This window comes from Papio anubis, chromosome 2 (genome assembly GCF_008728515.1).
Source record: "Papio anubis isolate 15944 chromosome 2, Panubis1.0, whole genome shotgun sequence".
NCBI lineage: Eukaryota > Metazoa > Chordata > Mammalia > Primates > Cercopithecidae > Papio > Papio anubis.
The window spans coordinates 82,007,241-82,024,397 of NC_044977.1; the positions used below are offsets into that span (position 1 = coordinate 82,007,241).

Here is a 17,157-nt window from a genome sequence, read left to right on the forward strand (position 1 = left end):
TATAAGGTCCTACAGGATCTAGTCCAGCATTTTTCAAAGTGGTTCTTGGGAGTCCAGGAGGTCAAACTACTTTCCTAATACTCAATGTTACTTGCCTCTTCACTTACATTCTTTCAAAAGTACACTGTTTTTCAGAGCCTATAAAATGTGGGATGATGTCCTGGTTCTTGGCTACTGGAATGAGTGCTTATACATTTATTGCATTTTAGAATCTTCTGAGTTTTCATTTATTTTCTTTTATTTGTATTTAAATAGAGATGGGGTCTTGCTATGTTGACCAGGCTAGTCTTGAACTCCTAGTCTCAAGCAAGCCTCTCATCTTGGCCTCCCAAAGTGCTGGAATTACAGGCATGAACCACCGCACCTGGCCTGAGTTTTAATTTCTAATATGGTAAATATTAATAATAAATATAACCCCTATAAATAAAAACTCTTTGGGTTCCCCAATAATTTTTAAGAGTATAAGGAAGATAGGTTCCATGATGGCCAAATAGGAATAGTTCTGGTCTGCAGCATCCAGTGTGATCGATGCAGAAGATGGGTAATTTCTGCATTTCCAACTGATGTACCTGGTTCATCTCACTAGGACTGGTTGGACAGTGGGTGCAGCCCATGGAGGGCGAGCCAAAGCAGGGCAGGACATCATCTCATCCGGGAAGCACAAGGGATCGGGGTATTTCCCTTTCCTAGCCAAGGGAAGCCATGACAGACTATACCTGGAAAAATGGGACATTTCCACCCAAATACTGCACTTTTCCCAAGGTCTTAGCAACTGGCAGACAAGGATATTCTCTCCTGTGCCTGGCTCGGCAGGTCCCAGGCCCACGGAGCCTTCCTCACTGCTAGCACAGTAGTCTGAGATCGAACTGCAAGGTGGCAGCCTGGCTGGGGGAGGGGCGTCCACCACTGCTGAGGCTTAAGTAGGTAAACAAAGCAGCCTGGAAACTCGAACTGGGCGAAGGCCACTGTAGCTCAGCAAGGCCAGCTGCCTCTAGACTCCACTTGTATGGGCAGGGCTTAGCTGAACAAAAGGCAGCAGACAACTTCTGCAGACTTAAATGTCCCTGTCTGACAGCTCTGAAGAGAGCAGTGGTTCTCCCAGCACGGCATTTGAGCTCCAAGAAGGGACAGACTGCTTCCTCAAGTGGGTCCCTGACCACCGTGTAGCCTACCTGGGAGACACCTCCCAGTAGGGGCCAACTGACACCTCATACAGCTGGGTGCCCCTCTGAGACGAAGCTTCCAGAGGAAGGATCAGACAGCAATATTTGCTGTTCTGCAGCCTCCACTGGTGATACCCATGCAAACAGGGTCTGGAGTGGACCTCCAGCAAACTCCAACAGACCTGCAGCTGAGGGACCTGACTGTTAGAAGGAAAACTAACAAACAGAAGGAATAGCATCAATATCAACAAAAAGGACATCTACACCAAAATCCCACCTGTAGGTCACCAACATCAAAGACCAAAGGTAGATACAACCACAAAGATGGGGAGAAACTAGAGCAGAAAAGCTGAAAGTTCTAAAAACCAGAGCACCTCTTATCCTCCAAAGGAACACAGCTCCTTGCCAGCAACGGAACAAAGCTGGATGGAGAATGATTTTGATGAGTTGACAAAAGTGGGCTTCAGAAGGTCAGTAATAACAAAGTTGTCCGAGCTAAAGGAGCATGTTTGAGTCCATCACAAGGAAGCTAAAAATCTTGAAAAAAGGTTAGACAAATGGCTAACTAGAATAAACAGTGTAAAGAAGACCTTAAATGACCTGATGGAGCCGAAAACCATGGCAAGAGAACTTCATGACGCACGCACAAGCTTCAATAGCCGATTTGATCAAGTGAAAGAAAGGGTATCCGTGATTGAAGATCAAATTAATAAAATAAAGTGAGAAGACAAGGTTAGAGAAAAAAAGAATAAAAAGAAACAAACAAAACCTCCAAGAAATATGGGACTATGTGAAAAGACTAAATCTATGTTTGATTGGTGTACCTGAAAGAGATGGGAAGAATGGGACCAAGTTGAAAAACGCTCTTAAGGATATAATCCAGGAGAACTTCCCCAACCTAGCAAGGCTGGCCAACATTCAAATTCAGGAAATACAGAGAACACTACAAAGATACTCCTCAAGAAGAGCAATCCCAAGACACATAATTGTCAGATTCACCAAGGTTGAAATGAAGGAAAAAATTGTTAGGGCAGCCAGAGAGAAAGGTCGGGTTACCCACAAAGGGAAGCCCATCAGACTAACAGCAGACCTCTTGGCAGAAAACCCCTACAAGCCAGGAAGAGAGTAAATAATATTCAACATTCTTAAAGAAAAGAATTTTAAACCCAGAATTTCATATCCAGCCAAACTAAGCTTCATAAGTGAAGGAGAAATAAAATCCTTTACAGACAAGCAAATGCTGAGAGATTTTGTCACCACCAGGCCTGCCTTACAAGAGCTCCTAAAGGAAGCACTAAACATGGAAAGGAACAATTGGTACCAGCCACTGCAAAAACATGCCAAATTGTAAAGATCATCGACACTATGAAGAAACTGCATCAATTAACGGGCAAAATAACCAGCTAATATCATAATGACAGGATCAAATTCACACATAACAATATTAACCTTAAATGTAAATGGGCTAAATGCCCCAATTAAAAGACACAGACTGGCAAATTGGACAAAGACACAGACTGGCAAATTGGACAAGACCCATCGGTGTGCTGTATTCAGGAGACCCATCTCACATGCAGAGACACACATAGGCTCAAAATAAAGGGATGGAGGAAGATCTACCAAACAAATGGAAAGCAAAAAAAAAAAAGCAGGGTTGCAATCCTAGTCTCTGATAAAACAGACTTTAAACCAAAAAAGATCAAAAGAGACAAAGAAGGCCATTACATAATGGTAAAGGGATCAATTAAACAAGAAGAGCTAACTATCCTAAATATATATGCACCCAATACAAGAGCATCCAGATTCATAAAGCAAGTTCTTAAGATTAGACCTACAAAGAGACTTAGACTCCCATACAATAATAATGGGAGACTTTAACACCCCACTGTCAATATTAGACAGATCAATGAGACAGAAGGTTAACAAGGATATCCAGGCCTTGAACTCACCTCTGCACCAAGCAGACCTAATAGACATCTACAGAACTCTCCACCCCAAATCAACAGAATATACATTCTTCTCAGCACCACATCACATTTATTCTAAAATTGACCACATAATTGGAAGTAAAGCACTCCTCAGCAAATGTAAAAGAACAGAAATCACAACAAACTGTCTCTCAGACCACAGTGCAATCAAATTAGAGCTTAGGATTAAGAAACTCACTCAAAACCACACAACTACATGGAAACTGAACAACCTGCTCCTGAATAACTACTGGGTAAATAACAAAATGAAGGCAGAAATAAATATGCTCTTTGAAACCAATGAGAACAAAGACATAACATACCAGAATCTCTGGGACACATTTAAAGCAGTGTGTAGAGGGAAATTTATAGCACTAAATGCCCACAAGAGAAAGCAAGAAAGATCTAAAATTGACACCCTAACATCACAATTAAAAGAACTAGAGAAGCAAGAGCAAACAAATTCAAAAGCTAGCAGAAGGCAAGAAATAACTAAGATCAGAGCAGAACTGAAGGAAATAGAGACACAAAAAACCCTTCAAAAAATCAATGAATCCAGGAGCTGGTTTTTTGAAAAGATCAACAAAATTGACAGACCGCTAGCAAGACTAATAAAGAAGAAAAGAAAGAAGAATCAAATAGACACAGTAAAAAATGATAAAGGGGATATCACCACCAATCCCACAGAAATACAAACTACCATCAGAGAATACTATAAACACCTCCACACAAATAAACTAGAGAATACAGAAGAAATGGATAAATTCCTGGACACATACACCCTCCCAAGACTAAATCAGGAAGAAGTTGAATCTCTGAATAGACCAATAACAGGCTCTGAAATTGAGGCAATAATTAATAGCCTACCAAGCAAAAAAAGTCCAGGACCAGATGGATTCACAGCCAAATTCTACCAGAGGTACAAAGAGGAGCTGTTACCATTCCTTCTGAAACTTTTCCAATCAATAGAAAAAGGGTGAATCTTCCCTAACTCATTTTATGAGGCCAGCATCATTCTGATGTCAAAGCCTGTCAGAGGCACAACAAAAAAAGATAGTTTTAGACCAATATTCCTGATGAATATCAATGTGAAAATCCTCAGTAAAATACTGGCAAACCAAATCCAGTAGCACATCAAAAAGCTTATCTGCCACGATCAAGTTGGCTTCATTCCTGGGATGCAAGGCTGGTTCAACATACGCAAATCAATAAATGTAATCCATCACATAAACAGAACCAATGACAAAAACCACGATTATCACAATAGTTGCAGAAAACGCCTTTGACAAAATTCAACAGCCCTTAATGCTAAAAACTCTCAATAAACTAGGTATTGATGGAACATATCTCAAAATAATAAGAGCTATTTATGACAAACCCACAGCCAATATCATACTGAATGGGCAAAAACTGGAAGCATTCCCTTTGAAAACTGGCACAAGACAGGGATGCCCTCTCTCACCACTCCTATTCAACATAGTGTTGGAAGTTCTGACTAGGGCAATCAGGCAAGAGAAATAAATAAAGGGTATTCAGTTAGGAAAAGAGGGAGTCAAATTGTCCCTGTTTGCAGATTACATGATTGTATATTTAGAAAACCCCATCATCTCAGCCCCAAATCTCCTTAAGCTGATAAGCAACTTCAGCAAAGTCTCAGGATACAAAATCAGTGTGCAAAAATCACAAGCATTCTTTACATCAATAACAGACAAACAGAGAGTCAAATCATGAGTGAACTCCCATTCACAGTTGCTACAAAGAGAATAAAATACCTAGGAATCCAACTTGCAAGGGATGTGAAGGACCTTTTCAAGGAGAACTAGAAACCACTGCTCAATGAAATAAAAGAGGACACAAGCAAATGGAAGAACATTCCATGCTCATAGATAGGAAGAATCAATATTGTGAAAATGGCCATACTGCCCAAGGTGATTTATAGATTCAATGCCATCCCCATCAAGCTACCAATGACTTCCTTCACAAAATTGGAAAAAACTACTTTAAAGTTCATATGGAATCAAAAAAGAGCCTGCATTGCCAAGACAATCCTAAGCCAAAAGAACAAAGCTGGAAGCATCATGCTACCTGACTTCAAACTACACTACAAAGCTACAGTAACCAAAACATCATGGTACTGGTACAAAAACAAATATATAGACAAATGGAACAGAACAGAGGCCTCAGAAATAACACTACAGATCTACAACCATCTGATCTTTGACAAACCTGACAAAAACAAGAAATGAGGAAAGGATTCCCTATTTAACAAATGGTGCTGGGAAAACTGGCTAGCCATATGTAGAAAGCTGAAACTGGATCCTTTCCTTACACTTTATAGAAAAATTAATTCAAGATGGATTAAAGACTTAAATGTTAGACCTAAAACCATAAAAACCCTAGAAGAAAACCAAGGCAATACCATTTAGGACATAGGCATGGGCAAGGACTTCATGACTAAACCAAAAGCAATGGCAACAAAAGCCAAAATAGACAAATGGGATCTAATTCAACTAAAGAGCTTCTGCACAGCAAAAGAAACTGCCATCAGAGTGAACAGGCAACCTACAGAATGGGAGAAAATGTTTGCTATCTACCCATCTGACAAAGGGCTAATATCCAGAATCTACAAAGAACTTAAACAAATTTACGCCGGGCGCCGTGGCTCAAGCCTGTAATCCCAGCACTTTGGGAGGCCGAGACGGGCGGATCACGAGGTCAGGAGATCGAGACCATCCTGGCTGACACGGTGAAACCCCGTCTCTACTAAAAAATACGAAAACTTAGCCGGGCGAGGTGGCGGGCGCCTGTAGTCCCAGCTACTCGGGAGGCTGAGGCAGGAGAATGGCGTAAACCCGGGAGGTGGAGCTTGCAGTGAGCTGAGATCCAGCCACTGCACTCCAGCCTGGGTGACAGAGCGAGACTCCATCTCAAAAAAAAAAAAAGAACTTAAACAAATTTACAAGAAAAAAACAACCCCATCAAAAAGTGGGCAAAGGATATGAACAGACACTTCTTAAAAGAAGACATCTATGCAGCCAACAGACACATGAAAAAATGCTCATCATCACTGGTCATCAGAGAAATGCAAATCAAAACCACAATGAGATACCATCTCACACCAGTTAGAATGGCAATCATTAAAAGGTCAGGAAACAACAGAAGCTGGAGAGGATGTGGAGAAATAGGAATGCTTTTACACTGTTGGTGGGAGTGTAAATTAGTTCAACCATTGTGGAAGACAGCATAGCAATTCCTCAAGGATCTAGAATTAGAAATGCCATTTGACCCAGCAATCCCATTATTAGGTATATACCCAAAGAATTATAAATCATGCTACTATAAAGACACATGCACATATTATGTTTATTGCAGCACTATTCACAATAGCAAAGACTTGGAACCAACCCAAATGTCCATCAGTGATAGACTAGATTAAGAAAATGTGGTACATATATATCATGGAATACTATGTAGCCATAAAAAGGATGAGTTCATGTCCTTTGCAGGGACATGGATGAAGCTGGAAACCATTATTCTCAGCAAACTGTCACAAGGACAGAAAACCAAACACCATGTTCTCACTCATAGGTGGGAAGTGAACAATGAGAACACTTGGATACAGGGCAGGGAACATCACACAATGAGGCCTGTTGGGGGGTGGGGGGCTGGGGGAGGGATAGCATTAGGAGAAATACCTAATGTAAATTATGAGTTGATGGGTGCAGCACACCAACATGGCACATGCATACTTACATATCAAACCTGCATGCTGTGCACATGCACCCTAGAACTTAAAGTATATTTTTTAAAAAAAAAGAGTATAAGGGGTCCTAGCCAGGCACAGTGGCTCACACCTGTAATCCCAGCACTTTGGGAGGCCAAGGTGTACAGATCACGAGGTCAGGAGTTTGAGACCAGCCTGACCAACTTGGTGAAACCCCATCTCTACTAAAAATAAAAAAATTAGCCAGGCATGGTGGCGGGCACCTGTAATCCCAGCTACTCAAGAGGCTGAGGCAGAAGAATCACTTAAACCTGGGAGATGGAGGTTGCAGTTTGCCGAGATCATGCCACTGCACTCTAGCCTAGGCAACAGAGCAAGGCTCCAGTCAAAAAAAAAAAAAAAAAAAAGAGTATAAGGGGTCCTAAGATTTTTTTTTTTTTAATTGAGTATCTCTGATTTAGCCCCTGCCTCCCTTTCTAACTCCATCTTGACCATTCTCTTATTCTTGGAGCTCCAGCTACCCCAGCCTCCTTTGTCTTGAATATGCATGTTTTTCCACCTCTGCATATGCTGTCCCTCAAAGAGGCTTATCAAAGCCACCCCTGCCTCCCTGTATTCAATCACTACACCATCTTCATTTCCGCTATAAAACTCATGACCACTGGTAATTCATTGTTTACTTGTTATTGTCTGCCTCCCCGCACTGGACCGTGTCTGCCCAGGGACCTTCTTGTCTGTATTGACCACTGTGCCAGCACAGTGCCCGAAGTGTTGCAGGCACTGCAGAGACACTTGTTAAATATATACAGAAGAGGACAAGGAGTCAATGAGTAGGTGAAGGAGGGAATACGTGCAGGGAGCTGGTACTCGCCCCCGGGCCTCTGGGGAGGGTAGTTGTGTCGCTGCTGCAACCACGTTACCTGCTGGGGCACCTTGAAGCGGACATAGGAGCAGAGCTGAAGCATTTCACTCATCTCTTCTGGGGTAGACGGGATCAAGGGAATCTTCTCCACAGCGGCAGAGTCCTGCAGTTCTTTGAGCCGTTGTACGAATTGATTATCAGTTGAGTACTGCAGGCCTGTGGGATTCAAACCCAAATGGCTTGATGATACATCCACCTTCTTACCAACCCCCATTTTATATAGGGAACGTCCAACAGCAGCCCAGAGTTAATATATTTCAGGTTTATTTCATGAGTAGATTTCTTTTTTGTTGGTACTGCCATCCTTGCTCAAATCAAAACCACACTGAGAAACACACAAAAAAATCCTTCCACATATTTCAGGGACTGGTTACTCACACTGTGGTCCATGGACCAGGAGCATCAAAAGCCCACAAGAAATGCAGACGCTGCCCCTCCCTGGCCCTCTTGAACCAGAATTTGCATTCTCACAAGTTACCAGGGGATTCATATGTATGATAGAATTTAAGGAGGGTTAGCCTAGAAGACAACTTGCCTGATTACATTTGATTGTTGACAGGAAATGTGAGGAAATACATGACCGGAAGAAAACATAGGGCTGGCATGAATGACACTCCTTCCCTTGGCCTGGACCCACATGGTACTCTCTTATTTGGGGTCAATGACAAAACACAGGGGGACTGGGAGGCTTCCGAGCTGTCCCTTGCTTTAGGGCAGCAACCCTGCTGCCTTCTCCACAGTTGCTCTTCCTCTAGGAGAGCAAAATTGAGATTTCTCATTATCTCCCATCACCTTAGGGCATGACATGAGAGTCCACAGAAGCTGATGCTATGTATGCAAGAGGGCAAAACTAATTTTCACTTCCAGCATGGAACAAATTTCTAGGCATTTAGCTTAGCCAAATAATTAGTTTTATTTTTTAATTTTTTAATTTTTTTACTTTGTTCTGGAATACATGTGCAGAACATGCAGGTCTGTTACATAGGAATACTTGTGACATGGTGGTTTGCTGCACCTATCAACCTGTCATCTAGGTTTTAAGCCCCACATGCATTTGGCATTTGTCCTAACGCTCTCCCTTCCCGTGACCCCCACACTCTGACAGGCCCCGGTGTGTGATGTTCCCCTTTCTGTGTCCCTGTGTTCTCATTGTTCAACTCCCACTTGTGAGTAAGAACATGTGGTGTTTGGTTTTCTGTTCCTGTATTAGTCTGCTGAGAATGATGCTTCCAGCTTCATCCATGTCCTTGCAAAGGACATGAAATCATTCTTTTTTATGGCTACATAGTATTCCATGGTGTATATGTGCCACATTTTCTTTATCCAGTTTATCATTGATGGGCATTTGGGTTGGTTCCAAGTCTTTGCTATTGTAAATAGTGCTGCAATAAACATACGTGTGCATGTTAGACTTTTTTTTTTTAATTTTATATTTTTGTAGAGATGGGGGTCTCCCCTAGGCTGGTCTTGAACTCCTGGCCTCAAGCAATCCTCCCCTCTCAGCCTCCCAAAGTTTTGGGTTTACAGGTGTGAGCTTCTCGCCCAGCAAAATCTAGCAAAGAGCTAGATTTTACAAAGAAAGGCAGTAGCATCAGTAATATTGATTGTGATGCAGAAATCCACACTTTATAAATCTATGTCCAGCAAATCCTTTAAATCTAACATGAGTATGATGTATGGCTTTCATGACGCCATGAAGCAGATGACATTATCTTTTTCCTCTCTCTTCAAAACTAAACCTAGGTTAGATGTCACTTGGTATCCTGGACTGGATCCCAGAACAGAAAAAGGACATTAGTTGAAAAACTAAATGAAATCCAAATAAAGCCTGGAATTTAGTTACCAGTAATATACTAATGTTGGTTTCTTAGTTGTGACAAATTTACTGTGGTAATATGAGCTATTAATGGGGAAACTGAGTAAAGGTTATATGGGGCTGTCTATACTATCTCTGCAACTTTTCTGTAAATTTACAATTATTTCAACATTTTTAGAAAGTTTATTTTAAAACTCTTGGTAGAATATAATCTTGAATTTATTTCTACTTTTTAGTTTTCACATACAAACTTAATTTTCAATTTCCAATTGAAATTCGGATGTAAATTTTTTCTCTGAGCAAATGAACCTATACTTGAAAAAGTCAGTTAGATTTTACCTCCTGTAAGTGATTTAAAATCTAAAAACCTTGCATGGATGCTGTTCCTTCAATTCTCAAACTTATTATTATAAGATCAAATTATTTCAGATATGATACTTGAAAAAAAGAGAAGAGAAGACTCTTTAGTGTCTTCTCTTCAATTTCAACGTCCTTAACATATCAAAAATGATTAGCTTTCAGAGTGGCAGAAGGATTTTAAAGGTCAATTTAGTTAAGTTTCAGTAAAAGTCATTAAATGTTCAATTCATGGCTGGATTCTAGTTGAATCATACAGAGGAAGTAGAAGATATGAGTCATAAAAAGGAGGTAGTAAATATGCAAGGACTTCCAAACATTACAGCTTGGGTTCTGGAGTCAGGCAGCCTGGGCTCTGTTCCTATTGTGGTTCTGGCACTAATGTAATTTCTTTGTGCCTCAATGTTCCCATTTATAAAATAGGCATAATATCTTGACCTGGATGGTAACTGCATATGCAAAATGTCATTGAGATGTGCATTTAATTTGGACAATTTACTATGTATAAATAATACCCCAATAAAGCACCAAAGGGAGAGGGAGAGACAGGCTGGGTGCAGTGGCTCAGGCCTATTCCCAGCACTTTGGGAGGTGGAGGCAGGCAGATCACTTGAGGTCAGGAGTTCAAGTGATTCAGGCCAACAGGATCCTGGCCAACAGGATTCAAATTTGCCTGGCCAACATTGCAAAACCCCACCTCTGCTGAAAAGACAAAAAGTTAACTGGGCATGGTGGCACACGCCTGTAATCTCAGCTACTTGAGTGGCTGAGGCACAAGAATTGCTTGAACCTGGGAGGTCAAGGCTGCAGTGAGCCGTGATCGCGCCACTGCACTCCAGTCTGGGCAACAGACTCTGTCTCAAAAAAAAAAGAAGAGAGGAGAGAGAGGGAGAGAGGGAGATAGAGGAGAAAGAGAGAAAACATGATTTTTATCTATTATATATTATAAATACAAGTCTGAAGACTTACAGAAGAAAAATAAATTCAGAAATCCAACTTCAAATGGTAATATCTAAGAACATGTTACACTTCACATTGACATATGTACATGTAATAACAGAGGAACTAAAGTTTGATTTTTTAAAGATCTTATTATAATAAATAAACATCTCTCAATTTTTACCAAAAAAGGGGAGGGGCATAATTATAGTACCTTTACCTCTCAGGGCTACTGCAAGAATTAAATTCATATAAACAGCTTAGGTCGTAAGAGCCCAATAAATGTTGGATGTTAATAGTAACATTATATTTCAAAGTATGTGCTGCAAAGCACTATATACATTTTAATCAACCACCTCAAATTCCGTTTTTTTTTTTTTTAAAGGTTTACAGGCATGAGCCACTGTGCCTGGCCCCACCTCAAATTCTTGGTGTAACAAGGCTGGCTCTATATTTTCAAAATCAGTCTGGTTATGATTATGATTATATAACTATTGGTTGGTTAGAGTTATCAGTAAAACACTGCATATCTCTCAAGCATACATCAAAAAGATGATTCTAAAAAACAGTCATAGCAGACGCTAGCTACTTGTTTCCCCAGGGATTCATCCCAGTGGAGGGATGTTTCAGCCTCATAACTTACCAGCAGGACACACAAGACACAGGCTGGAGACATCCGATGGGTAGTAAGCAGCATACACCCCAGCCACCTGGCCACCCATGGAGGTGCCTACCAGGTGGAAAGGTTTTTTGTTCAGCTTCAGGCATTCTACAAACTAGGAAGGGAAATGAGAAAGCGGCTTGGTTATACAGCTGTAGACAATGGCAATGGTGATTACAGCATAGAAGACCCCTGGACTTCCTATGGACAACTGAAAATGACTACTGTTTAAAGAGAGTCTGAAACTCTACTGGATCCGTTATAAGATGAGCCCTGTGGCATGCATGGCATTCTCTTTATCTGGCACAAGAGATTGAGAGGTCATTTATAAATATAAAATCAACAGGGATTCTGCTAATTAATGGGTCAGCAAACTTTTCCTTCTTTTCTTTTTTTCTGAGATAGGGTCTCACTCTGTCACCCAGGTTGCAGTGCAGTGGTGTGATCATGGCTCAGTGCAGCCTTGACCTCTGGGGCTCAGGTGATCCTCCCATCTCAGTCTTTCGAGTAGCTAGAACTATAGGCATGCACCACCACATCTGGCTATTTTTTTTTGTAGAGATGAGGTTTCATCATATTGCCCAGGCTGATGAAGTTTTCTATAAAGGTCCAGAGAGTAAATATTTTCTGCTTTGAGAGCCATATGATCTGTTGCAACTATTCAACTCTGCTGTTGCAGACAAAAGCAGTCAAAGGCAATATGTATTAAATAAAAGAATGAATGTGGCTTTGTTCCAATAAAATTTAGTTTACAAGAATAGGTACAAGCTAAACATAGCTCATGGGCTGTAGCTTGAGGGCTCCTGCCCTAATTTAAAGATCTTCTCATCCATCTGACCATCCATTCATATAACTACCCATTCATTTGTCTATTCAACCATCCATCCATCCAACCATCCATCCATCTATCCATCCAATCATCCAATCAGCCATCCACCCAACTACCCACCATTCTAAAAAATATTTATTGGATATCTATTATGTACAGGAAACTATGATTAGATGCTGAAAACACAGCAAAGAGCTAAAAAGACAAGGTTCCTGACCTAATTTAAAAAACAGCTTAATGGAGGAGGCAGATATTAAATATCCTCATTTGGGGGAAAATACTTAAGGTCAACCTGAAACTTACAGGCTACCCCATTCTGAAATGGCTCTTAAACTCCTATGATCTTGAAAGCTTAGCCAGAGAAGGCTAGAGATAGATTCTAAAATAGGTGCTAGCAATAGATGCTAAAGTAGGTTACAATGTGAAGAACACCCTCCCCAGCTAGGCAGAGGGGCTATTACTGTTATCATATAGCTGGTAAGCAGAAAAAGAGATCCCTAGGAAGGGAACTGGTTTTAAGAAATTCTAAACCCCTTTGCAAAGAGTTAAGAAAATGCTCAAATTGTATTTAGTTACAAACAACTGCAATAGGCTTAGAGGTGAACAGTCTGTAATAAGCCCTGGCCCTCCACTGCCAACCGGAGATATCATCAGGTTGCCATTTGGCTTGCCATCACTTGTAGACAGAATGTACTAGAGACTGGTCATGAGGTAGCACGGGACTCCCTTCCCTGCTCTCCAGACTTGGACATGCAACGGCGGCTGAGACAGTCTGGGCAAACTTTGGTAGAGCCTCCTGCTTACCTGGTGTATCCTCTTGACTTGCCCATCTATGGACAGATCATCCAGGGAGGAGCGGGTGGTGCCCTCATGTCCTGGCATGTCCACGCAGACCAAGTGCAGGTTCTTTGGAAGGAACTGAGGACACACAGACCTGGAGAGTCAGCATGTGGTGTGCAAAACATGTCTCCCCATTTTCTTGGGAGGTTGCCCCATGTACAGTGACCCAGACAGTCATTCCTGGGGATGTATGGGTCTTGGCCACTCAGTGTTTTACCCCAGTAATGTGAATAAGCATTGCCAGTAGCCTCATCAGGAGCAGAGGCCCACAAAGACTAATATATAAATGGAAGCAAGCTCAGGAGATGCCTGTAAAAAGGGGACAAAGTCGGGGCAGTAGGCTTAAGTCTCTTGCTTTTTCTTCACACCAGTTGACACGTACTACCTCATCTTTCCCTCACCCCTTGCACACTTACTCCAGCCTGCAGCTGCTGACTTGGAAATGCAAGGGATGGTTCTGTTCTCTCATATCCTAGCCAGCTCCAGAGCCAACAGGAGCAATGTTTTCCCCAAGAACCACGTCTGATCACCCTGATTCTGGTTTGCTTGGTTTCTTTTTACTTTAAGGTCTAATTCTCGAAATTATTATTATCCTAAAACACCTTCTTCCATTTAGATATGTACCACTTTTAACCAGGAAACTGAGAAACATAAGGTACCAACAAACAAACATCCAGTTATAAGAAAGATGCTTATCTGAGGAGGGGACAGGAAGTTCATCAAGGCATGAAGATGACTGTCCTCACAGTGGAATTTGGAAATAACACAACTAACTAGAGGGTGTGTGTCTTTACCTCCTGGTGTAGATGATACTTGGGATCTCTCAGGTATGGTCTTGCTTGAGGTGGGAGCCAGGGATGCTTCCTGCCCAAGACTTCTGCCAGCCCCAACCTTCACACCTGATCACTCTTACCAAGGGCAGCAAGTTGCCACACCCAAGCAAACCAAGACAAAAAGTGAACTCGGACAACTCTTCCAGAGAGCTGCCAGATCAAAACTGCTTCTCTAAATGGCAAAGGAAAAGAAAAAAGCAGATGCAGAAGAGGGAGTGGGAAGGAAAGGAAAAGAAGGAGTGAAGGAAGAAGATGGAGGGGAAGGAAGAGAAGAAACTTGGGAGTACAAGAAAAGACTTTTAAAAGCCCAACTCTGAATTCACAGCAGTTCTGAGATGCAGCTGTGTCAGAAGCCTCCCCAAAGAAATATCCACGAGGTAAAAAGATTTCTAAGCCATAGGTTTTATATATCATATTCAACTCAATAATTTTTTTCTGACAAAAGAATGAGTAATATATTGCATTAGTTTGTTAGTTTGTTTTGAGATAGGGTCTCACTCCTGTCGCCCAGGCTGGAGTGCGGTATAGCACAATCTTAGTTCACTGCAGCCTTGACTTCCCAGGCTCAGATGATTCTCCCATCTCAGCCTCCAAAGTAGCTGGGACTACAGGTGCATGCCACCATGCCTGGCCAATTTTTTTTTTGTTGTTTGTATTTTTTGTAGAGACGGAGTCTCCCTGTGTTGCCCAGGCTGGTCTCAAACTCCTGGGCTCAAGTCATCTGCCCACCTTGGCCTCCCCAAAGTGCTTGGATTACAGGTGTGAGCCACTGTGCCAGACCACACTGCATTAGTTCTAATATGACTTGAACCACCACAGTTCTGAGTTCCCTTTGCTTTCTACCATTGTCGATGACATCATGTCCTAGTGGAAACTCTTTTCTTCTTTCCTTTTTTTTTGAGACAGAGTCTTATTCTGTTGCCCAGGCTAAATGCAGTGGTATGATCATGGCTCACTGAAGCCTTGACCCCCCAAGGCTCAAGCAATCTTCCCACCTCAGCCTCCTGAGTAGCCGGAACTACAGGCACGCACCACCACACCTGGCTAATTTTTCACTTTTTGTACAGACAGGGTTTCTTTATGTTGTCCAGGCTAGTTTTGAACTCCTGGACTAAAGCAATCCTCCTGCCTCAGCCTCCCAAAGTGTGGGATTACAGGCATGAGCCACTGCACCCAACTCCCTTTTCTTATGAGAGAGAAGAATTGAGAACTGCACCTTGACCACACTGAGCCACATATCCTTGTGGGCAGAGAATCCGTGGAGCATGAGGATGGAGGGTTTGTGCCCAGGCCTGCCCCGGAAGGAATAACAGAACTGATAGTCTTCATGGTGAACATAGCGGACTTGCATGCCCAATGTCCTCCGCCAGTACCTGGAGAGGGTGGGAAATAAAGATGAACCAAAATCAGTAAGCGCTAGATGAGTGGCTTCAAGATGGGCACAGATCCTTTCTATAAGTCTTACTTAGTGATAACACAAACACTTCTCCAGCCCTTGTCCTCCATTAGTCTCTAGAGTCCTCCTGAGCTTTACCCTCAAGGAATACGAAGCCAAACCATTCCAGAGAACACCTTAAATGAACTATTTTGCTATATATTTTACTAATCACTCTAGGAAGGGAAATGCGGTGTTTTCTTAAGAAGCATGCCACACATAATAACCTTTTGATAATATGTCTTTCTAGAGACTTTGAGAGTGATAACTTATTTCTTGAGAACCATCTGCACTGGTCCTCTGGCTTTGTTCCTCATAACATATGGCAGCTGGTTGAAAGCTCAGCTTCTGCTGGTTACATAAGACTTGGCAGTGCTGGACTTTGGCCCAAAATCGATTTCAATATGAAATTACCATCTAAACAAATTGAACTCTCTGCATGGTGAATCCCTTCAAGATGAGAGATAATTAATTTAATCAGAGATGCACTTTGTAAGATACTTCACACTAAAGAAGTAGCCAAGTCTTGCAAAAGCAAATAACCTAAACTGACTGGTCTTAACTCTTTGTGTAAAATAAGCAGAGAGGGAGAGAAGATATATATTCATATTTACTTTTATCTGCATACAAAAAATGGGGGAGCATACATAATGTTTTTTGTTTGCTTGTTTGGTCAGGTTTTGTGTTTGTTCGTTTGTTTTTCAGGATAGAGTCTCGCTCTGTCACCCAGCCTGGGGCAATCTCAGCTCACTGCAACCTCCACCTCCTGGGTTCAAGCAATTCTTGTGCCTCAGTCTGCTGAGTATCTACGGTTATAGGCGCACACCATCACGCCTGTCTAATTTATGTATTTTTAGTAGAGACAGGGTTTTGCCATATTGGCCAGGCCAGTCTCAAACTCCTGGCCTCAAGTGATCTGCCCGCCTTGGCCTCCCAAAGTGCTGGGGTTACAGGTGTCCAGCTGGTTAAACCGCACCTGGTTGGTTTCTTTTGAAACCTTTTTAATGACTGCATTGCCACTCAAAATGTAAAGAACATAATAGCATTGGCTAGCTTAAAAGCTCTTCTTACAACAAAGCAAGCATATTTCAAAATTCTAAATTATAACATGACGTTGTTCATCCATTCACATCCTTTCTCATTCACTTACTGATTTTGAATGTCCCCTCCAAAACTCACGTTTAAATTTAATTGCCATTGTGAGGTGAGACTGTTTAGAGGTAATTAGGCCCTGACAGTTTTGCCTTCATAAATAGATTAATGCCATTACTGAGGGAGTAGTTTCCTGGTAAAAGTGAGTCTGGGCCCCTCTTGCCTCTGGCTCACTCTTATAGTCTCTTGTCCTTCTACCTTCCACCATGGGATGACACAGCAGGAAGGCCCTTGCCAGATATTGGCACCATTCTCTTGGGCTTCCCAACCTCCAGAACCATAAGCCAAACAAATTTCTTTTCTTTATAAATTACCTAGTCTGTGGCATTCTGCTATAGCAACACAAAATGGAATAAGACACTAACTATATAATCTTATGAGGAAATGCTGCATTCCACTAAGAATATGGCAAAGATTAAATGATAAGGTAATCCATGTACAAAGTTTTGTTCAATGCCCAGCACATGGTAAGTATTCAGTACATGATAGTTATTAATATTATGTAAAGATGATTTTGTC

At 41.7% G+C, this 17,157-nt stretch overlaps 1 protein-coding gene across 2 annotated transcripts in view; it reads right to left on the reverse strand.

Moving 5' to 3' along the window:
- Nucleotides 1-17,157, reverse strand: part of ABHD6 (abhydrolase domain containing 6) — a 55,916-nt gene that overhangs the window by 10,741 nt on the left and 28,018 nt on the right. For both annotated transcript variants that reach the window (XM_003894250.4, XM_003894251.3), the window contains 4 exons: nucleotides 15,268-15,424; nucleotides 13,183-13,296; nucleotides 11,532-11,664; nucleotides 7,775-7,932 (listed from right to left, as the gene is read on the reverse strand). In XM_003894250.4, the coding sequence (XP_003894299.1) occupies nucleotides 7,775-7,932; nucleotides 11,532-11,664; nucleotides 13,183-13,296; nucleotides 15,268-15,424 (562 nt within the window). The remainder of the gene's footprint in view (nucleotides 1-7,774; nucleotides 7,933-11,531; nucleotides 11,665-13,182; nucleotides 13,297-15,267; nucleotides 15,425-17,157) is intronic.